The 22,185-nt window shown below is 42.3% G+C and overlaps 1 protein-coding gene and 1 pseudogene across 7 annotated transcripts in view; both read left to right on the top strand.

The window, feature by feature from the left end:
* Window positions 1–22,185, top strand: part of CNOT1 (CCR4-NOT transcription complex subunit 1) — a 111,266-nt gene that overhangs the window by 29,093 nt on the left and 59,988 nt on the right. For all 7 annotated transcript variants that reach the window (XM_032157524.2, XM_032157521.2, XM_032157525.2 and 4 more), the window contains 11 exons: window positions 2,388–2,663; window positions 13,075–13,182; window positions 14,107–14,205; window positions 14,575–14,643; window positions 14,733–14,787; window positions 15,235–15,438; window positions 16,278–16,446; window positions 18,601–18,727; window positions 18,878–18,988; window positions 20,258–20,428; window positions 20,926–21,053. In XM_032157524.2, the coding sequence (XP_032013415.1) occupies window positions 2,562–2,663; window positions 13,075–13,182; window positions 14,107–14,205; window positions 14,575–14,643; window positions 14,733–14,787; window positions 15,235–15,438; window positions 16,278–16,446; window positions 18,601–18,727; window positions 18,878–18,988; window positions 20,258–20,428; window positions 20,926–21,053 (1,343 nt within the window). In that variant the 5' untranslated portion in view covers window positions 2,388–2,561. The remainder of the gene's footprint in view (window positions 1–2,387; window positions 2,664–13,074; window positions 13,183–14,106; window positions 14,206–14,574; window positions 14,644–14,732; window positions 14,788–15,234; window positions 15,439–16,277; window positions 16,447–18,600; window positions 18,728–18,877; window positions 18,989–20,257; window positions 20,429–20,925; window positions 21,054–22,185) is intronic.
* On the top strand, window positions 3,551–4,408 carry LOC116471332 (transmembrane protein 254-like; annotated as a pseudogene).

Below are 22,185 nucleotides of genomic sequence, written 5' to 3'. Positions count from 1 at the left end.
TATTTTTTTTTTTTTGAGACGGAGTCTCGCTCTGTCACCCAGGCTGGAGTGCAGTGGTGCGATCTCGGCTCGCTGCAAGCTCCGCCTCCCGGGTTCATGCCATTCTCCTGCCTCAGCCTCTCCGAGTAGCTGGGACTACAGGCGCCCGCCACTACGCCCGGCTAATTTTTTTGTATTTTTAGTAGAGACGGGGTTTCACCATGGTCTCGATCTCCTGACCTCGTGATCCACCCGCCTCGGCCTCCCAAAGTGCTGGGATTACAAGTGTGAGCCACCGCGCCCGGCCGTAACCTTTATATATTAAGAAACTGTTAGAGATAAGGGTTTTAAATGGCCTTTTAAAGGGGTTTTAATCTTCCTGAGTTTCTTGCATCTTACATGGTGAGTTTTGATTGTAATGAAATTACAAGTGGACTTCAGAACATGAAGCTGTGGATAAGCTCAGCTCCTTTCCTTCAGAGATTTTTGTGTTTCAGTGGTTCTTGGTGAATTCCTTAAAAAATGGGTGTTGTGGCTGGACGCAGTGGCTCACGCCTATAATCCCAGCACTTTGGGAGGCCGAGGCAGGCAGATCACGAGGTCGGAGTTAAGAGACCAGCCTGGCCATCATGGCGAAACCCTGTCTCTACTAAAAATACAAAAACTAGCCGGGATGCGGGCTCCATGGCTCATGCTTGTAATCCTAGCATTTTGGAAGGCCGAAGCAGGTGGATCTCCTGAGATCAGGAGTTCAAGACCAGCCTGGCCAACATGGCGAAACCCCTTCTTTACTAAAAATACAACAGATTAGCTGGGCATGGTGGCTGTTGCCTGTAATTCCAGCTACTTGGGAAGCTGAGACAGGAGGATCAGTTGAACCCAGGTGGCTGAGGTTGCAGTGAGCTGAGGCCGTGCCATTAAACTCCAGCCTCGGCAATAAGAGCAAAACTGTCTCAAAAACAACAACAACAGAGATGGGATCTCACTATGTTGCTCAGGCTTTTCTCAGACTCCTGGCCTCAAGCAATCCTCCCATCTCCCACCTCAGCCTCCCAAAGTGTTGGGATTACAACACTTTGGCATGAGCCACTGCACAGCCACATTTGTCTTTTTTATACGGAATAGTTTTCAGCAGGTGGTTGGAGTTAAACTGATAATCATCCTGTCATTTTAGCTGTACTGCTGCTTTGGGCTTCCCTTTCTGAATTCTCCCAGGGAACGGTTTCAACAATGCAGGAAGCAATTTGGCTTCTGAAGTCCTTACTTGTACAGCCATTCAAATACCTAAAACATACATCCCAAGGTATAAGACCAAACTACCTGATTCTGAAGCAGTAACATAAAGAATAAAGTGAATACATAGGGTCTTATAAATAGGTTGCAGACCATGGAAAGAGAGTCTGAAAATGAGAGGTGAATATTCCTTCCACAAACCTTAATTTTAAGTAAGTTTCCACTTGCTGCTTCCAAAGGGTATAGTAGAAATTATTTTGAAATAGGTAAAATAGAAATCTCAAGTGTTGCAAGTTGTCTTACTAAATGAAACTCTTTGGTTGAGTATTTTCTTTTTTTGAGACGGAGTACCGCTTTCTCACTCAGGCTGGAGTGCAGTGGCATGATCTTGGCTCACCGCAACCTCCACCTCCCTGGTTCAAGCAATTCCCCTGCCTCAGCCTCCCGAGTAGTTAGGATTATAGGCGCTCGCCACCATGCCTGGCCAACTTTTTTTGTATTCTTAGTAGAGACAGGGTTTCGCCATGTTGGCCAGACTGGTCATGAACTCCTGATCTCAGACAATCCACCCGTCTTGGCCTCCCAAAGTGCTGGGATTACAGGCATATTTTTTTTCCCCAAGATGGAGTCTTGCTCTGTTGCCCAGAGCTGGAGTGCAATGGCGCGATCTCAGCTGACTGCCCCCTCTGCCTCCTAGGTTCAAGCAGTCCTCCTGCCTCAGCCTCCTGGGTAGCTGGGATTACAGGCGTGTGCCACCATGCCTGGCTAATTTTTGTATTTTCAGTAGAGACGGGTTTCACCATGTTGGCCGGGCTGGTCTTGAACTCCTGCCCTTGTGATCTGCCTGCCTCGGCCTCACAAAGTGCTGGGGTTACAGTCATGAGCCATCATGCCCAGCCACGTATTTTCTTTTTATACTTGCCCTGCCTAATTGAGAAACTTGGCATCTCTTATCAACAGTGGTTGAGCTACCTTACTATCTTTTTAAAGTCCTTAGTAACATTTTAGGTACTAACACAGAGATGATGGTAGTTTAACCCTATTCTCTTCTAATTATTAATCTGCAACTAGTTGTGATCAGTTAGTTGTAAACACCACTGCACTTGGACCAGCCTCCTTTTTCCTTTAATTTAAAAATCTGGATTTGTGTGTGTGTGTGTTTTTTTTTTTTACAGGTGCCATGTATCAGGACAGAGTAAGACCCCTGGTAAAGAAGAACTGAAGATATTATACAGATACCAGATACAGCCTAATTACAAAGAAAGCATTAACCTGCCTCTGAGGTGACTAAAGGGGAATAATGGTGATTTTGCGCCGGGCTCGGCCGCCTGCTTCCGCCCCAACCAGCAATGAATCTTGACTCGCTCTCGCTGGCCTTGTCTCAAATCAGCTACCTGGTGGACAATTTAACCAAGAAAAATTACCGAGCCAGCCAGCAGGAAATACAGCATGTAAGTAAACTAGCCAGAAAACAAGTGCCATTAAAGGAATGAGTAGACAGTGGAAAGAAAACCACACATTTATGTGGGCATGTTGCATGAAAGGTAACTAACTTTTGCACCTTATTTCAAGTGATGTCTGTCATCATCATCTGTAAAAGAGCTCTTAGCCCAATCTTTTTTTTTTTTTTTTGAGACAGTCTTACTCTGTCGCCCAGGCTGGAGTGCAGTGGCATGATCTCGGCTCACTGCATCCTCTGCCTCCCGGTTTCAAGCAGTTCACCTGCCTCAGCCTCCCGAGTAGGTGGGATTACAGGCATGTGCCACCATGCCTGGCTGTATTTTTAGTAGAGACGGGGTTTCACCACGTTGGTCAGCCTGCTCTCGAACTCCCAACCTCAAGTGATCTGCCTTGGCCTTGAAAAGTTCTGGGATTACAGGCGTGAGCCACCACGCCCAGCCCAATCTTTTTTTAAAAAAGATTTTTCACAGCTTTTTATTTTCCATGGAAATTATAAAATAGGTCTGACCTGGCTTTGGGCTGGTGCTCAGGGCCCTGAGAAACCTGCTAGCTAGGATTTTCTTTTCTTTACTTGTGTGTGTGTGTGTGTTTTTTTTTTTTTTTTTTTTTTGAGACAGAGTTGCCCAGGCTAGTGTGCAGTGGTACAATTTTGTCTTACTGCAACCTCCGCCTTCCGGAGGAGCCTGAGCTCTATCGCTCAGGCTGGAGTGCAGTGACGCGATCTTGGCCCACTGCAACCTCTTTCTCCTGGGTTCAAGCAATTCTCGTGCCTCAGCCTCCCAAGTAGCTGGGACTACAGGTGCCCACCACCACGCCCAGCTAATTTTTTTTTTTTTTTTTTGAGACGGAGTCTTGCTCAGCCGCCCAGGCTGGAGTGCAGTAGCACAATCTCAGCTCACTGCAACCACCATCTCCCAGGTTCAAGCGATTCTCCTGTCTTAACCTTCCGAGTAGCTGGGATTATAGGCACACACCATCATGCTGGGCTACTTTTTGTATTTTAGTAGAGATGAGGTTTTACCATGTTGGCCAGGCTGGTCTTGAACTCCTTACCTTAGGTGATCTGCCTGCCTCGGCCTCCCAAAGTGCTACGATTACAGGTGTGAGCCACCGTGCCTGGAAAATTTTTTTATTTTTAGTAGAGATGGGGTTTCATTATGTTGGCCAGGCTGGTCTTGAACTCCTGACCTCAGGTGATCTGGCCGCCTTGGCCTCCCAAGGTGCTGGGATTATAGGCGTGAGCTCTCGCGCCTAGCTCCCAGGCTTTTCTTAAACAGGGTTGGGGATGGCTCCCCAACCAACTTCATGTCTGGGTTTTTCATGATAGTGAAGTTGGAAGCCAGCAGTGCAGCTGCCACCTACTTCTGTCCAGCCAGACCCTTGCCCTTGCTGGTCACGGTCCTGGGGCTGGACTGCTTCACATGGGTTGTCTTTTGGCCTTGGAGTATCCTTTATCAGAGCCTTGGGCCCCTGGACTCCTTCACTCAGTACTTGGTGGGCCACCATCACACCCTCCTGTGCAGTGGGTATTGGCTTGCCTGGCTGAGTCATGTGGGAAAGTCCTTGTATGGTTCCTACAGACTTTCCTCTTTGGGATAGCATCTCTCCATGTTGATTGCTTGCAGATCAAAGTGCCAAACACAAACCTAAAGATAGCTGAAAGTTTTCTTTACACTTTTACATTCATTCTCAACCTTTTTTGTGTGTTGGGGAGGGTGGTGCAGTGTTTATTCAGTGATCTTCCTACTTTTTTTTTTTTTTTTTTTTTTTGAGACAGAGTTTCACTCTGTCGCTCAGGCTGGCATACAGTGGCGCGTTCTCAGCTCACTGCAACCTCCTTTTCCTGGGTTCAAGCAATCTTCCTATCTCAGCCTCCCAAGTAGCTGGGATTACAGGCTTCCACCACCACGCCCAGCTAATTTTTTGTATTTTTAGTAGAGACGGAGTTTCACCACATTGGCCACGCTGGTCTTGAACTCCTGACCTCAGGCCATGCGCCTGCCGCGGCTTCCCAAAGTGCTGTGATTACAGGCGTGAGCCATCACACCCGGCCGATCTTTCTACTTTGTAGAAATTGTCCTTCAAAGCTATTTAAGCTAGTTAGTCCTTTTTCTTCTTTTTCTTTTTAAATGCCCTGGTTGAGCTTGAATAGACCAGTTGTTAAAAAAAGAAATAGATTTTAGCTGTTCAGTCCTATTTGGCAGGAGGACTTCCAGCTACCTTCTTATGGTCCTTGACTATCAAGACCCTTGTGTCCTCTGGGGTAAGCCACATATTAAATTGACTTTTTTTTTTTTTGAGATGGAGTCTCACTTTGTCACCCAGGCTAGAGTGCAGTGGCGTGATCTTGGCTCACTGCAAGCTCTGCCTCCCAGGTTCACGCCATTCTCCTGCCTCAGCCTCCCGAGTAGCTGGGACTACAGTCGCCTGCCACCACACCTGGCTAATTTTTTTGTATCTTTAGTAGAGATGGGGTTTCACCGTGTTAGCCAGGATGGTCTCGATCTCCTGACCTCGTGATCCGCCCGCCTTGGCCTCCCAAAGTGCTGGGATTACAGGTGTGAGCCACTGCGCCCAGCCGTAAATTGACTTTTTAGTATGTATACTGTTCCCCCCACCTTCTGATGAAAACACCTTGCCCTCACCACCACTGTTTACCTGTCTTTTCCCAATTTTTTTTCTACCTTCCTGGAACAAGATAAAGTGACACTTCCATGGTACATCAATTCCACACACTTCTGTTAGGTACCCGTGAGGCAGAATTTTGTCCTTTCAAACTTAAATTTCTCATGCTACAGAGAAAGATAAGATGAGCAAGTGTCCGGAACAGGGCAGGCTGAGCAGTCACACAGGCATGGAGCATATGCTGAGAACCTAGAGGGAAGGACTGCAGAGTGCCTTCCCAGATGCTGCAGCCAGAAGTGGTCCTTCCTTCCATTTGGCCCCTGACACCATGCTCTGTAGTGTGCAGGGGTCTGATGGCACTGCTAGATTGCTCCTTCAGCTCAGGGCCACATCTTAGACAGCTTTACTTTTCCCTTCAGCACTTGTCCCACTGCCTTGCACACAGGTGCTCTGTCAGTGTTTATTGAACAAAGGAGGGAAACTGATTTCAATTTCACTTGTTCAGTATCATTCCAGTTTTTATGTGAAAATTGCACAACCCATTTGGAGTACCTTCATCCCAAAAGAAAAGCACAAGACTGCCTTTGATACCTTTCTGTGGATTCCCTGGTGAAAAACCTTTATCCTTTTCACACTTTTCTATTCTCCGAAACTTTCTTCAAAAGTATCTTTCCAGCTCTGACTTAAACACAAAAGCATTCCTGTTTTAGAAATTCTGGCCCATGGATTTTCTGGCTAGTTACTGCCTCCCCGTTCACTTGGTTATACTTTATTACTGGTGATGGGTTAGAGAGGCAGGATCACTGACTCTGTCACCTCTAGGAGTCATTAGGGCCCCTTCCCTGGAGGATAGCCTGCTTATTCTCTGGGGACTAGTCCTCATTTCCCTTCCATGATACAGTGGGGCAGGTTATTTTTATTAAGCAAACATTTATGAGAACCCCCTCCCCAAAATAAAGTCCCCAAGTAAACACAACCCTGAATGGTTGTGGACTATGAATTGTTTCTAGTGAAGATAAATTCGTGCAAATATATCTTAATCTTTCTCTCTATCTGTCTTGTGATTAAGGGGTTGCTTTTTGGTAAGGAATTTCTTTGTTTTGTTTTTTAGATGGAGTTTTCATTTTTTTTTTTTTGAGATGGAAAAATATTTTTGATCATAGAGTTAGGCATTATGGAAATTCAAGCCAGATTTTTAAAAACCTGGTCATCTCCAAAGAGAAATAGTGACAGTAATAGTGGTGCAGGAAACAATATGGTAGATTATTGAATGAAATGGACAAACTTGAATAAAATGCTGTGACTTGTCTCTCTAAAATTATAAAATATGATCTGACTTGTTTTGGTCTGGTTCCTCTTTTCTTTTTTGGTTCCTTTATTTTTCACATTAAAAAAATTTGAAATATCCACAGGTTGTAAAATTCACTTTTTTTTTTTTTTTTTTGACGGAGCCTCGCTCTGTCACCCAGGCTAGAGTGCAGTGGTGCAATCTCGGCTCACTGTAACCTCCGCCTCCCGGGTTCAAGCAATTCTCCGCCTCAACCTCCCGAGTAGCTGAGATTACAGGTGCCTGCCACCATGCCCGGGTAATTTTTTTGTATTTTTAGTAGAGACGGTTTCACCATCTTGGCCAGGCTGGTCTTGAACTCCTTCCCTCCTGATCCACCTGCCTGAGCCTCCCAAAGTGCTGGGATTACAGGCGTGAGCCACTGTGCCTAGCCTTTTTTTCTTTTTCTTTTTCCTTTTTTTTTTTAATGAGACAGTATTGGTCTGTTTCCCAGGCTGGAGTGCAGTGGCATAATCTCAGCTGACTGCAATCCTCGCCTCCTGGGTTCAAGTGATTTCCAAGCCTCTCCCTCCCCAGTAGCTGGGATTACAGGCATGCACCACCACATCTGGCTTATTTTTGTTTTTAATAGAGGTGGGGTTTCACCATGTAGGCCAGGTTGGTCTCAAACTTCTGGCCTCATGTGATCTACCCGCCTCAGCCTCCCAAAATTCTGGGATTACAGCCCCCATGCCTGGCCAGATTCACCTTTTTAAAATATGTAATTTGGTAGTTTTTCAGATTCACAAAGTTGTGCAACCATAACCACTATCTAATTTCAGAACATTTTCATTACCTCCAGAAGAAGTACCTGGGTTCATTTGTGGTCACTTTCCTGTTCCTTCTCTGTCTAGCCCTTAGTGACCACTATTTTTGCCTTGGTGCATTTGCGTATTTAATGGAATCATACTGTATGTGGCCTTCTGTGTCTGCCTTTCTTTTTTTGTTTTGAGATGGAGTTTTGCTCTTGTTGCCCAGGCTGGAGTGCAATGGCGTGATCTCCACTCACTGCAACCTCTGCCTCCCGGGTTCAAGCGATTCTCCTGCCTTAGCCTCCCAAATAGCTAGGATTACAGGCCTGCACCACCACGCCCAACTAATTTTGTATTTTTAGTAGAGACAGGGTTTCTCCATATTGGTCAGGCTGGTCTTGAACTTCTGACCTCAGGTGATCTGCACACCTCGGCCTCCCAAAGTGCTGGGATTACAGGCGTGAGCCACCATGCCCGGCCTTGCCTTTTTTCATTTAATATAATGTTTTCAAGTAAGATTCACCTGTATTGTAGCATGTATCAGTACTTCATTCCTTTTTATGGCTAAATAATATTCCACTATATAGATATTTCATATTTTGTGTATCTATATCATCAGTTGATAGATATTTAGTTTTGTTTCTGCTTTCTTTGACTACTGTGAATATGGTTGCTATCAACATTTGTTTAATTTAACTTTTCCTCATTCATTTTTTGAGACAGAGTCTCACTCTGTTGCCTAGGTTGGAATGCAGTGGCAAGATCATAATCTCCTCAAACTCCTGGGCTAAAGCAGTTCTTCTGCCTCAGCCTCCTGAGTAGTTAGGACTACAGGCATGTACTACCGTGCCGGGCTGTTTTTTTTTTTTTTTTCCCCTTGAGACGGAGTTTTGCTCTTGTTGCCCAGGTTGGAGTAAGTACAATGGCATGATCTCCGCTCACTGCAACCTCCACCTCCCGGATTCAAGCAATTCTCCTGCCTCAGCCTCCCAAGTAGCTGGGATTACAGGCATGTGCCACTATGCCCAGCTAATACTGTATTTTAGTAGAGACAAGGTTTCTCCATGTTGATCAGGCTGGTCTCGAACTCCCGACCTCAGGTGATCCACCTGCCTTGGCCTCCCAAAGTGCTGGGATTACAGGTGTGAGCCACTGCGCCGGGCCAGTTTTTGTATTTTTATTAGGGCCTGGGTTTCACCATGTTGGCCAGGCTGGTCTTGAAATCCTAACCTCAAGAGATCCGACCTCCTCAGCCTCTCAAAGTGTTGGGATTACAGGCATCAGCCACCGCGCCCGGCTGAAATGTGTATTCTTAACCTGTGTTTTGTTTTTGCTCTTTGTTTTACAGTTTCTTAAAATAGGTTCCATGCTGATTCTTTGTGTTTTTACTTTTGAATTGACTCAATTATTCACATCAGCAATCTTGGGCATGCTTGAGGGTGAGGAGTATGTTGGGGGTAGTCTCCCCTTTCTGTTTTCAGGTTTGGTAATGGTTGCCACCTCCTCTTCTGCATTCTGCTTTTCCTTTGGCTAGATGGTTAATCACAGATATTTAAATGATATCTTGATCTTGATTCTTCCCTCAGCTCTATACTCTTGACCATTCTACAATTTCTGTGGGCTGATGTGGGTCTCTAAATGGACAACTCTTTTCTTTCATGGCTCATTGATGTTGCAGATTCATCACTTGAACAGAGGATATTTGTATGTTTTGGGGCATTTATCGGTCCTAAACATTTTAATTTCTGAATGTATCAGTTTCAAAGAGAAATCTGAATTTGGCCCATTTTTAGAGGTGGTAAGAAGGACCTTTCTGGACTACTTTGTTTGTTTTAGGGAGATGGAGTCTTGGTGTGTTGACCAGCCTGGAATGCAGTGGCTGTTCACAGACGCATTCATGGCACACTGCAACCTCCAGCTCCTGGCCTCAAGTGATCATCCTGCCTCACCCTCCCCAGTAGTTAGGACTATAGCTGTGCTCCACTACACCCAGCTTGTTTATATAATACTTTCTAATTTAACAATTGCTTTTACAGCCACTCAGTATTTTTGATACCATGTTAATAGGGAAGATTTTTTTTTTTTAAGTCAGTGTTGCAGTATTTAAAGACAAACATTTTATGGCTGTGAATGGAATGTTTCTTCTATGCTGCCATGCTGTCTGCTCCTCTCCAGGAGCAACTGTTTCTTCTAAAACTATTTTACAAACAAAATCTTGGGTTACAAAGATGTTAAAGTCAGATTATATTTATCTTCTAAAATTAAGTCCTACACGTTTTTGCTTAAAATAGAAACTATTCTACCAGTTGGGAAGGGGAGACGAGTAAAATAATTAAAAAATTGTATTAAAGTTAAACAGCTTACAATCTGGTTGCAAAATCTTAGGCTATATGAAAAATTAAGTATATCAAAGGCTTTTGGCAGTATTTCTATAATGTTTCGATTTATGGCTGTAGTAAAACATTGTGATCTAGGAGCCACATATTAAGAGGGACATTAGCAAATAAGTCTATGATGTCAGAGATTTAGAAAATTATATGGAATGGTTGAAAAAAAAATCATATGGAATGGTAGGCACTATTTGACCTAAAGAAGACATCTGAGGGAGAATTAAGACTTAGAGTGTATCAAACCTATGTGCCACACAAATAATGGAGTATCCCATAGTTAACTTTTTTTTTTTTTTTTTTGAGACAGAGTTTTGCTCTTGTCGCCCAGGCTGGAGTGCAATGGTGCGATCTTGGCTTACTACCAACCTCCGCCTCCTGGGTTCAAGCGATTCTCCACCTCAGCCTCCTGAGTAGCTGGGATTACAGGAGCACGCTGCACGTCCGGCTAATTTTTGTATTTTTAGTAGAGATGGGGTTTCACCATGTTGGTCAGGCTGGTCTCGAACTCCCGACCTCAGGTGATCCGCCCACTTCAGCCCCACATACTGCTGGGATTACAGGCATGAGCCACTGAGCCCGGCGCATAGTTAAATTTGAAAACATATTCTGCCTCTTAAAAATATTCATTCCAGGTTTTTATTGTATAATCTGCATGGGAAAAAAATTAAGAGTTACGGAAACAAATGTAAGGATAACGGGATTTTAGTAAATCTTTGCTGATCCTAGTGAAACAAAAACTTGGAAATTTTTTTATTCTTTGGCCATTGACAGTGAGATGAAATGTGCCTTCTATTTTTTAGGTTGATAACACAGTCTCAGACAAGTCATTGTATTCATTAACCATGATCTGGCCCCCTGATTCCCTCTGACGTTTTTTCTGATCTTCAGAGTTCTTTTCTGTCTCTGTGCTTTTGCACTCTAGGTTTTTCCTTCTCCCTGGATTGTTCTTTCTTCACCTGTATCTATGGTTGTCTCAACTCACAGGTCCCACCTTAGAAGGCTTCTCTGAGGTAACCCCCTGCATCAATATTAGCAAGCTCTGTTTTATTTTCTTTTTGTAACAGATAATGTTGTCAGAAATTCTTTGCCTGTACTTCTCCCATAAAAATTGACTTTGTGAGAATTTGGAACCTATTAGTCTCCTCTGCTGCTGTGTTTACACCTAGACTGGTACGTAGCATATACTCAGCAAATGTAGGTTGAACCAGATTATTGTATTTTTTCAAGGGTGAGAGATCTGGTTAATTGGATCATAACTAATTCTGTTCTTTTTTGTTTTATTTTTTATTGAGACAAGGTGCTGCTTTGTCCCCCCAAGGTGGGAGTGCAGTGGTACCATCATAACTCACTGTAACCTTGAACTCCTGGGCTCATGTGATCCTCCTGCCTCAGCCTCCCAAGGTGTTTAGATTACAGATGTATGCCACTGCACCCAGACTCTATTCTTTTTTTTTTTTTTTTTTTTGTTTTGGAGACAAGAGTCTCACTCCCTCATCCAGGCTGGAGTGCAGTGGTGCAATCTCTGCTCACTGCAACCTCCACCTCCCGGGTTCAAGCGATTCTCGTACATCAGCCTCTCAAGTAGCTGGAAATTATAGGTGTATATCACCGTGCCTAGCTATATTTTTTGGTAGAGGTGGTCTTTCTTTTTTTTTTTTTTTTGTATTTTTAGTAGAGATGGGGTTTCACTGTGTTAGCCAGGATGGTCTCAATCTCCTGACCTCGTGATCCGCCCTCCTTGGCCTCCCAAAGTCCTGGGATTACAGGCGTGAGCCACTGCGCCCGGCCGAGATGGTCTTTCTTAACTTCCACATTTTCTGAATAAGGAGAAGGGAAACTGAAATAAGCTAAGAACTTAGCCAGCTTTCATGTAATTATCATGATACAGTGGGAAGATCATAGGCTTTGAAGTTGGACTGTAAATCCAGATTCTTCAGCTCATAGTCTTGGATTTTAGGCTCAAGGAGTCTGTTTTAACTATGTCAACCCCTTATCTGTGGGGATAGACGGTGGTAAATTTTTAGCAGTTTTTGAAGATTAAGCCAGGAAAGCTCAGTGCAATACCTAGCCCAATGTGTGGGTAGTATGTGGCTCTTAGCAAACGTGATTACTCTGCACATATACTGTGCTCAAGTATTTTCTGGACTAGATGTGCAGAAGTGAACACAGCTACACAAAATTTCAATAAACAAATAGGTAGTGGTAAATGCTATGGAGAAAAAGTAAAGCAGAATAAGGAGTGATGCTGGGGCAGGTCATATTTCTATTTTAGGAATGGTAATAAGACCTCACTGATGAGGTGGCTTTAGAGTAGAAACCTAAATGAAGTGAAAGAACAAACCACGTATAGCTATCTGGAGTTTTTCATTTAGAAAGAATAACAAATAGGAACAAACATGGGTAAATTTGAGGAAGAGCAAGAAACTAATTGAGCTCAAGAGCAGCGTCTAAATCACTGAAGTCGGATATTGTGGCAGCTTCATTTAAGGCTGTGCCATGTAGCGTTACAGCTGTGTTAGCAGAGAGAATTTGAGTTACGTAAAATTGTTGCCTTAAAAAAAAATCTTTCTGTTACACGTTTGATCAATGCTATGTGGTGTTTTTGGTGTAGATGTTGAGCAAAGTACAGAGTTGCACGGTAAAATTACTGTAGTTTTTCTTCTCTTCTTCCTGCCAGTGACTGACTATAGGAAACATTTTTTTTTTTTCTTTTTTTGAGACAACGTTTCACTCTCGTTGGCCAGGCTGGACCACAATGGCACGGTCTCGGCTCACTGCAACCTCTGCTTCCCAGGTTCAAGTGATTTCCTGCCTCAGCCTTGGGAGTAGCTGGGGTTACAGGCACCCATCACCATGCTTGGCTAATTTTTGTATATTTAGTAGAGACAGGATTTCACCATGTTGACCAGGCTGGTCTTGAACTCCTGACCTCAGGTGATCCATCCGCCTCAGCCTCCCGAAGTGCTGGGATTACAGGCATGAGCCACCGCGCCTGGCCCAGGAAACATTTTTATAATATTGAATTACAGCTGGAAGCAGTGGTGTATGCCTGCGATCCCAGCTACTCAGAAGGGTGAGGCGGGAAGACGCTGTGAGTTCAGGAGTTCGAGATCAGCCTGGGCAATACGGACCCTCTCTAAAAAAAATTGAGTTATAAATTATGGGCACTTCCATCAATAATTCCTTTAACTTTAATTCAAAAATGAGTAATTAATGTAAATTGGAATTTTGCCTTGTAAGTTGATTTTTGAAACCTTACTTTTTTTTTTTAATCTTCTCTTAAACATGTTATTTTTGGTCATTTTAGATTGTGAATCGGCACGGTCCTGAGGCAGACAGGCATTTATTACGCTGCCTATTTTCGCATGTGGATTTCAGTGGCGATGGTAAAAGCAGTGGCAAAGATTTCCATCAGGTATTTGGGGCTTACAAAGTTCATGTCCACTTAGCTGTAATTGTTAAGTGAATTTTGGGCATAGTGTATGTAGCATATGACACATACAAAATAGCATCCAGAAGTAATTGTAGCTGGATGGTGAAAAGGTGTTAGATTTTTCCTTTTTTTTTCTGTGCGTCCCTTCTGCTTGGCTGTAGACTGTAACAGCTACCTAGTTCAGGTTTAGAGAGGTAGGGATCAGACCTGCCTGAAGGAAGCAGGAATGTGGGGGTTGGGTTCCCTGCCTGAAAAGTTAGTAAGGCAGAAGAGATCTCATGTCCTGGATTGAATCTCTAGCTTTATTCCCCATCTGGCAAGAGTTTGTCATAATACTGTTTCTTAACAGTAATCTTATCAATGAGCTCTTATTTTCTGGAAGTTTTGCTGCTAATAGACTTTGAGTAGTGTAATGAGTTTTTTTTTTAAAAACTCTGTTTTTATAACTTTCTTTACATCTTTTTTTATTTCCTGGTTCCTTTTACCTTGGGTGTTTTTGAGACGGAGTCTCTCTCGTCACCCAGGCTGGAGTGTGGTGGCTCACTGCAACCTCTGCCTCCTGGGTTCAAGTGATTCTCCTGCCTCAGCCTCCCAAGTAGCTGAGATTATAGGTGCCTGGCACCATGCCTGGCTAATTTTTGTATTTTTAGTAGAGAGAGGGTTTTACCATGTTGGCCAGGCAGGTCTTGAACTCCTGGCCTCAGGTGATCCACCTGCCTTGGCCTCTCAAAGTGCTGGGATTACAGATGTCAACCACCGCACCTGGCGAGATTTTTAAAGAGCTGATTTTGATAATATATAACAGTATAGAGTGTTAGATCACATTTTAATGTTCTGAGTACCTCAGCTTCTGTTTGTTCTTAGATGACGATTAGTGCTAATGAAAATCATTTTTTATTTTTAAAGACTCAGTTTCTGATTCAGGAGTGTGCGTTGCTGATTACAAAGCCAAATTTTATCTCGACGCTGTCCTATGCCATTGATAATCCATTGCACTATCAGAAGGTTGGTATTACTATTATCTTTACCAAGAGTGTGATCTCTTCTTAGGCTTTCTAAAAAGGCCCTAAGCCTTGATCTCATAATGTGATGTCTTAATATAAAAATTTCAGGTTGTTATTTTGGGGTGTCTTTTGTAGTTTGTAACAAAATCAAGGCAGTTCATTTAATAGTAAATAGAATCTTACTAAAACCAGATCATGTGAACGCTTAAGTTTGTCATTTCACAGTTTTAGGACATAGTGTAATGTTTCTAGCAACACTACAGAATTAAGCAACTCCTATGTAGTGCCATCCTTGGGCAAACAGATAGGTTGTTAAAAACTTCTTGAAAAAGCAAGTTCTTATTTTAAACTAAAATTTGGTTTGTTTCAGAGTTTAAAGCCTGCTCCCCACTTATTTGCCCAGCTGAGTAAAGTGCTCAAGTTAAGCAAAGTACAAGAGGTGAGTGATTTATGAAAAGAGATGTAGACAAAATTAGAATTAAAAACAGCCATTTGACTCTTTGGTTAATCTAACCCTTCTTGTTTCAGGTAATTTTTGGCCTTGCCCTGTTGAATTCTTCCAGCTCAGATCTTAGAGGTTTCGGTGAGTTACTTTTCCAAAAATATCACGAAGTGAGACTTTAAAATACATAGGTTTTTAATTATGAGGCTCTGTGATTTAGACTTAGAGAATAAGATAATATGAAATTAATTTCTCTTTATCTGTGGTGAAAAACATGTAATATAAATGTTACCCTCATAACCATTTTAAGTGTACAGTTCCATAGTGATGATTGTATTCAGGTTGTGTAACATCTCTCTAGAACTTTATCTTGCCAAACAGAACTATGCCTATCAACAACTGTTTTCCCCTCCCCACAGCCAGTCCCTGGCCATTGGTTTCTTTATACCTGTCAGCTAGAGAAAGCATTAGAGAGATGGGTGAACTGGTGAATGAGAAGGGTGATTATCTGCATTTTGATGGTATGTGACTTTTTAACCCATTGTGGTGCAAAAATAACTTGTGGTTTTTGGTTTACCTGACTTCTAGCTGCCCAGTTTATCAAACAGAAGCTTCCAGATCTTCTGCGTTCTTACATTGACGCAGACGTCAGTGGAAATCAAGAAGGTGGCTTCCAAGATATAGCAATAGAGGTCCTACACCTCCTCCTCTCCCATCTCCTCTTTGGGCAGAAGGGAGCCTTTGGAGTTGGACAAGAACAGATAGACGCTTTTCTTAAGACGCTGCGCAGAGGTAAGGTAGTCTTTGTAGCCTACGGTGGATGGTTTTCTTGGATGACCACAGACACATCACAAAAGCATTTTTTTCCCCTCCCCTCCCCTCCCCTCCCCTTCCCTCTGCCTCTTTCTCTTTTTAAAAAAGAGACAACATCAGCTGGGCACAGTGGCTCAGGCCAATAATCTCAGCCCTTTGGGAAGATCAGGCGAGCATGACACCATACCTAGCCTTACATGCTGTTTTTAGCTTAAAAAATCGGTCACTTTTGATGTGCTCACTTCACCTCCTTGGATATTGGCATTGTAAAGTTAAGATAAATACTAGTTACTTTGTTGCCTCTGAGCTTTCATGTTTGAGAAAGATAAGAATTCTTTTTAAAACAAATCTGATAGTGGATTAACATTCATTCTCATGGTTATTTACTTACTAATGTTTATATAGTTTAATTTTAATGTACATTAACATTCTCACTAATGGGAAACTTTCCACTTGCCAGTGAAATAAATAGACTGATATTCTAATTGTTTGTTTTTGATGCTTTCTTTGTATGGAAAGTGATAGCCCTATTGTGCAAATTTAAAGTAATATTTAGGGTATGAATTGGTCAGTAGATGGAATCCCAGTGTCAAATGTTAAAGGTACACTGATGAGCATTTTTTGTGATATAAAAGTATTCAGGTTTTGGAATTGATGTTGAAGTCATAACTTGGTCTAGTAGGCTGGAAAAAATGAAATAAGCTTGGCTTTGAATATGAACTTGTGAGAGAATTGGGTTTGAGGGGATTTTGGATAGAGCAAAAGAGGATTGTTTGTTTTTAATTAGTATAGCAGTTGTAACCTTTTTCCTCCCTCAGATTTTCCCCAAGAACGCTGTCCCGTGGTGCTCGCACCACTTTTATACCCTGAAAAACGGGACATTCTAATGGACAGGATCCTGCCTGATTCCGGAGGGGTAGCTAAAACCATGATGGAGAGCTCGTTGGCTGATTTCATGCAAGAAGTAGGCTATGGCTTTTGTGCAAGGTTGGTAGTAAAATGTGTTAAGCTTCTGATTATTCTTGTGCCAAACATGATGTAATTCTTTAAAAAAAGTCTCTAAAATTCCTTAATCATCTTTTCCTCTCAAGAGGCATGCTTCTAAATTTTAATCTTCCACGAACTAGTGTGTGTGACAGCTGTAAACATCCTGGGTGTTAAATGTTTATCTCCTTCCCCTCACCAGTTTCTCAAAATTAGGAGCCAGAGGTTTCTAGGCTAGTTGCCATGATAGGCATATTTTGGCTTTTGGAAGGAAGAGAGAGCACTGAAGCAAGTTAGTGTTCATGGAACTTATATCGCTTTACACTTAATGTGACTAATTTTCTCCTCTCTGACCCCCACCTCTCTAATTTCTTCATTCTGCCTTCATCTGTGGCTTCCTTCCTTTTCTGCCTCTTGCGTATTTTTCTCACTTGCTTAGGGCACCAAAGGATATTGTTTCACACTGTTAGTAGCACTTAAGACTGTGATATACTGGATTATTAATATTTTTCTAAAAGCAAATTATTAAGGGCATTAATGTGCTTTGCTTTGACTTAAAAATCCTTATGTTTTAAAAACTCTCAAACCACATTCTCACTTAGGTTTGAAATAGTGCATTTGTGAGTGTTGTACTTGTGCCTGGCATATAACTTTTGTTAATCACATAGTGAAAAGTTAGGATGCAGGCTGGGCATGGTGGCTTATACCTGTAATCCCAGCACTTTGGGAAGCCGAGGTGGGCGGATCACCTGATGTCAGGAGTTCAAGACCAGCCTGACCAACATGGCGAAGACCCCGTCTATACTAAAAATACAAAAATTAGCTGGGCGTGGTGGCACACGCCTGTAATCCCAGCTACTCAGGAGGCTGAGGCAGGAGAATCGCTTGAACCCAGGAGGTGGAGATTGCAGTGAGCCAAGATCGTGCCGCTGCACTCCAGCCTGGGCAGCAGAGCGAGAGTTCATCTCAACAACAACAACAAGAAGTTAGGATGGATTTTCAAGGCTTTGTCCATATCAGAATAATAAAACTCTCTTTGGATGTTAAAATCTTAAAGAAGATTGAAGATAATTTTGTTATTGTGAAAGAGAGCATTACTCATGAGTCTTATTTTCTTCCACTGATTTTTTTTTTTTTTTTTTTTTGAGACGGAGTCTTGCTCTGTTACCCGGGCTGGAGTGCAGTGGCACAATCTTAGCTCACTGCAACCTCCACCTCCTGGGTTCAAGTAATTTTCCTGCCTCAGCCTCCCGAGCAGCTGGGACTACAGGTGAGCGCCACCATGCCTAGATAATTTTTTGTATTTTTGGTAGAGATGGGGTTTCATTGTGTTAGCCAGGATGGTCTTGATCTCTTGACCTCGTGATCCACCCGCCTCAGCCTTCCAAAGTGCTGGAATTACAGGCGTGAGCCACCACACACCCGGCTCTTACACTGATTTTTAAAAATTGTTTGCCTTTTGAAAAAATTTTCAGGCTGGGCATTGTGGCTGACGCCTGTAATCCCAGCACTTTGGGAGGCCGAGACGGGTGGCTCTCTTGAGGCCAGGATTTTGAGATCAGCCTGGCCAATGTGGTGAAACCCCGTCTCCACTAAAAATACAAAAATTAGCCAGGCGTGGTGGTGCATGCTTGTAATCCCAGCTATTTGGGAGGCTGAGGCAGGAAGATGATTTGAACCTGCGAAGTGGAGGTTGCAGTGAGCCAAGATCGTGCCATTGTACTCCAGTACTCTTGTACTCCACAAGAAGTGGAGCCCAAGCGGAAATGCTTGCTCGCCTCCTGCTGTGTGGATGGTTTCTAACAGTCCACAGACAGATAACAGTCCATGGCCGGGGGTTCGGGAGCCCACTGCATTATATCATTCTTAGGCCTTTGCATCCTCATAGCTTATCTCCCATCTAACAAGTGAGAGCATACTATATTTGGTTTTCCATTCCTGAGTTACTTAGAATAAGGACTTTTGCCATTTTCTTACTGAAGTAGATGGTTTTTACATTCCTAGCTGTATAAATGTAACAAGAAATAACACTTAACTGCTCTGCCTGTTTTATTTAGTAAAACTAAGGATTTCAAACAAGGTTCATTTAATGCCAGAATTTCTCAATCTTGGTGTTGAGGCTGGTAGCATTTTTCTGAAGTTACATTTCTGTTTCAGTGTTGAAGAATGTCGCAATATAATTGTGCAGTTTGGTGTTCGGGAGGTCACAGCTGCCCAGGTTGCAAGGGTTTTGGGAATGATGGCTCGAACTCATTCAGGATTAACAGATGGCATTCCATTACAGGTGTGTTGAATTCAGCTATTTTACCAAGTGAGTTAATGTCCTGTCCTCTTTATTTTTTTTATTGAATTACAGTATGATTGATTGTTCTATCGACCAGAAGTGAACACATGGAGTAGTTGGGTTTGTTTAATTCAAGTTTTACTTCTACAGAGTATTTCTGCTCCGGGCAGTGGGATCTGGAGTGATGGGAAAGATAAAAGTGATGGAGCACAGGCACACACGTGGAATGTAGAAGTCTTGATTGATGTTCTTAAAGAACTGGTGAGTATATGTGATGATGGTTTTTGATTTGTGGTATTTGGATGATATAGTCCAAAGAAAGCAAATTTTTAAGAATTTTCCACCTTCGTTAACTCAAAAAGTAATAAAGTGTCCAAGTTAATTGTGTACCGAAGGCAGTACATAATCAAATTTAAATTTTTTCATTAGGGTTGTTACCTTGTAATTTGGGGTGCTACTGCTAAGTTACTCTTGTTTATGGTGGATAAGAACAATGAAAATCATATTTATCTTGCCACTTCTACTTCAGTTTAAACTGAATAAAAAATAAAGTACCTCTACTAAAATATTGAAGGGCTTAAATAAGACATAAAGGAATTGAACTCTATTTATTTTTCCTTTTGCTATGTTGCCCATATTGGACTTTTAACTCCTGGGCTCTAGTTAATGATCCTCCCACCTTTGGGAGCAAAGCATTGGGATTATAAGCGTGAGTCATTGTACCTGGCCTAGAATGGAACTTTTGTTTTTGTTTTTGTTTTTTTTAGCTGGAGTCTCACTCTGTTGGCCAGGCTGAAGTGCAGTGGCACGATCACGGCTCACTGCACTCTCTGCCTCCTGGGTTCAAGCAGTTCTCCTGCCTCAGCCTCCCAAGTAGCTGGGTCTACAGGCATGTGCCACCATGCCTGGCTAATTTTTTTTTTTTTTATTTTTAGTAGAGACAGGGTTTCATCATGTTGGCCAGGCTGGTCTCAAACTCCTGACCTCAGGCAATCCGCCCTCCTTCCAAAGTGCTGTGATTACAGGCGTAAGCCACTGCGCCTGGCCCTAGAATCGAACTTTTAGATATTAAAAGGTAGTGTGATAAGCCAGGTGTGGTGGCTCACTCCTGTAATCCCAGCACTTTGGGAGGCCGAGGCAGTGCGTCACATGAGGCCAGGAGTTTGATACCATCCTGGCTAGCGTGGCAAAAACCTGTCTCTACTAAAATTTAAAAAAATTACCTGGGCATGTTGGTGTACTTCTGTAATCCCAGCTACTTGGGAGGCTGAGGCACGAGAATCTCTTGAACCCAAGAGGCAGAGGTTGAAGTGAGCCGAGAGATCATGCCACTGCGCTCCAGCCTGAGCGACAGAGTGAGACTGTGTCTTAAAAAAAAAAGGAAAAAAAAAATGGGTTTCTTAAAATTCACATTAAAAATTTTGTAAGTAGAACATCTAAATTGAATTTTAGATTTAATTTGGCCTTTTGGATAATGTATCAAAATATACACACATTCATTACATTTTAAACTACTTTGGTCTTTTTTAGAATCCGAGTTTGAATTTCAAGGAAGTAACTTATGAACTGGACCATCCTGGATTTCAAATTCGTGACAGTAAAGGGCTTCATAATGTGGTTTATGGCATTCAGAGGGGTTTGGGTATGGAAGTGTTCCCAGTAGACCTCATATATAGACCTTGGAAACATGCTGAAGGCCAGGTGAGTGAGTGGTATTTAGTTATAGATGGGGGAATAAAACATGACTTATTCTTTATGTAGTGCCATCTACCCATTGATTGAAATATTCTTGTAAAGTAGAATTTGTTATACATAGCACAGGAAAGCAAGGACTGTCCATAAGTATTGAAGGAATATTATCATAGTTTTAGTACTAGTCAGACTCCTTTAAGGTGTAACTGTCAAGGTGTTTTCCCAATAGTTTAATGATGTTCATTTCCAAGGCAACGTTAAGTTTCCTTAATTGGCTCAGAAATGTCTTTTAACGGTTGTTATGATTGATAATCCAGACAGGGTTTCATTATGCACCTTTCATGTGTCTGAATTATGTGTGGTTTTCAAAGGGCAAATGATTAAGATTTTAAACGGGAAATTGCCATGCTAATAACCTTAAGATTGACAATAGCCTAATGAAAACATTTCAGATTTTTATGGCTTTCACAGTCATTTATGGTGGTAAGCATTTTCTTTCATTGCAGCTCTCCTTCATTCAACATTCCCTTATAAATCCAGAGATCTTCTGTTTTGCTGACTATCCCTGTCATACTGTTGCCACTGATATTCTGAAAGCACCACCAGAGGATGACAATCGAGAAATTGCCACATGGTAAACACTTTGATTCATCTTTCATTTAAAAGATTACTTCTTCTTTTGTGAAATATAAAGTTAATACTAAGCCAAGTACATAGTTAACAGGTTTAAATGAAGCAGTAGTTTTAGTGACCCTACTTAAGTATTTATAGAGGGGGTTGGTAGATAAATTCTTTTTCAGTCTCTATCGTTAGTTATATCTTGTAAGGTCTGTCCTTAGGTGTTCTTTTAAAAGCATCAAATCTGAAAGTATCAAATGTTGGAAAGAGATTTGTACTTCCCCCTTTCTCCCTTAGTATTGAGATTTCTCCTCTGTAGAGCTTATACTTTTTTTTTTTTTTTTTGATTTGTAAGTTGCTCAAGGTGGCCAACCTGTCAAATCTAATAGTTTTCTTTTCTTTTCTTATTTATATTTTTGGGATGGAGTCTCGCTCTGTTGCCCAGGCTGGAGTGCAGTGGCACAATCTCAGCTCACTGCAACCTCTGCCCCCCTGGTTTAAGTGATTCTCCTGCCTCAGCCTCCCGAGTAGCTAGGATTACAGGTGCTCACCATTGCCCTGGGCTAAGTTTTGTATTTTTAGTAGAGACAGGGTTTTACCATGTTGGCCAGGCTGGTCTTAAACTCCTGACCTCAAGTGATCCATTCGCCTTGGTCTCTCAAAGTGCTGGGATTGCAGGCGTGAGCTACTGCACCTGGCCAAATCTAATACTTTTCAGCTAAAGTATCTAGTTTCTCTGAGTTCCATTTTCAAATTTTCGAGGTAGAGTCTTAGTCCAGCCCAGTGTCTATGTCAGGTTTCTCTTGGAGCTCTGTCCCGTCATTCCTCTCTGTGAATGTGTGAAGAAAGAATGGTAACAAGTACTTTCATTATTTTTGAAGTACACAGGGCTACAGGGAGAGAGCGCGGCTTGAATTGTTCCCCAAAGGGATCTAGTTCATAATGTATCTTCAATTTTTTTCTATCTATAGCCTCCCAGAACACGTTTCTGTTATTGATCAAATAATTATCTTTACTTTTTTTGGTGGTGGTGTGTCCTTTTCTTAGGTGGTAGCCAACATTAGATTTGTAAGCTTGCTTATTTTTTTCCTTATGAGTCTGATGTATATAGTAGTGTTTCTTCTTCATTTTATTTGAACAGATAAAGA

The sequence above is a fragment of the Hylobates moloch genome, unplaced genomic scaffold (assembly GCF_009828535.3).
Source record: "Hylobates moloch isolate HMO894 unplaced genomic scaffold, HMol_V3 SCAFFOLD_6, whole genome shotgun sequence".
In the NCBI taxonomy this organism is placed as follows: Eukaryota; Metazoa; Chordata; class Mammalia; order Primates; family Hylobatidae; genus Hylobates; species Hylobates moloch.
The sequence above is the reverse complement of the archived record's forward strand: the minus strand, read 5'-3'. Positions and strand labels throughout refer to the sequence as shown.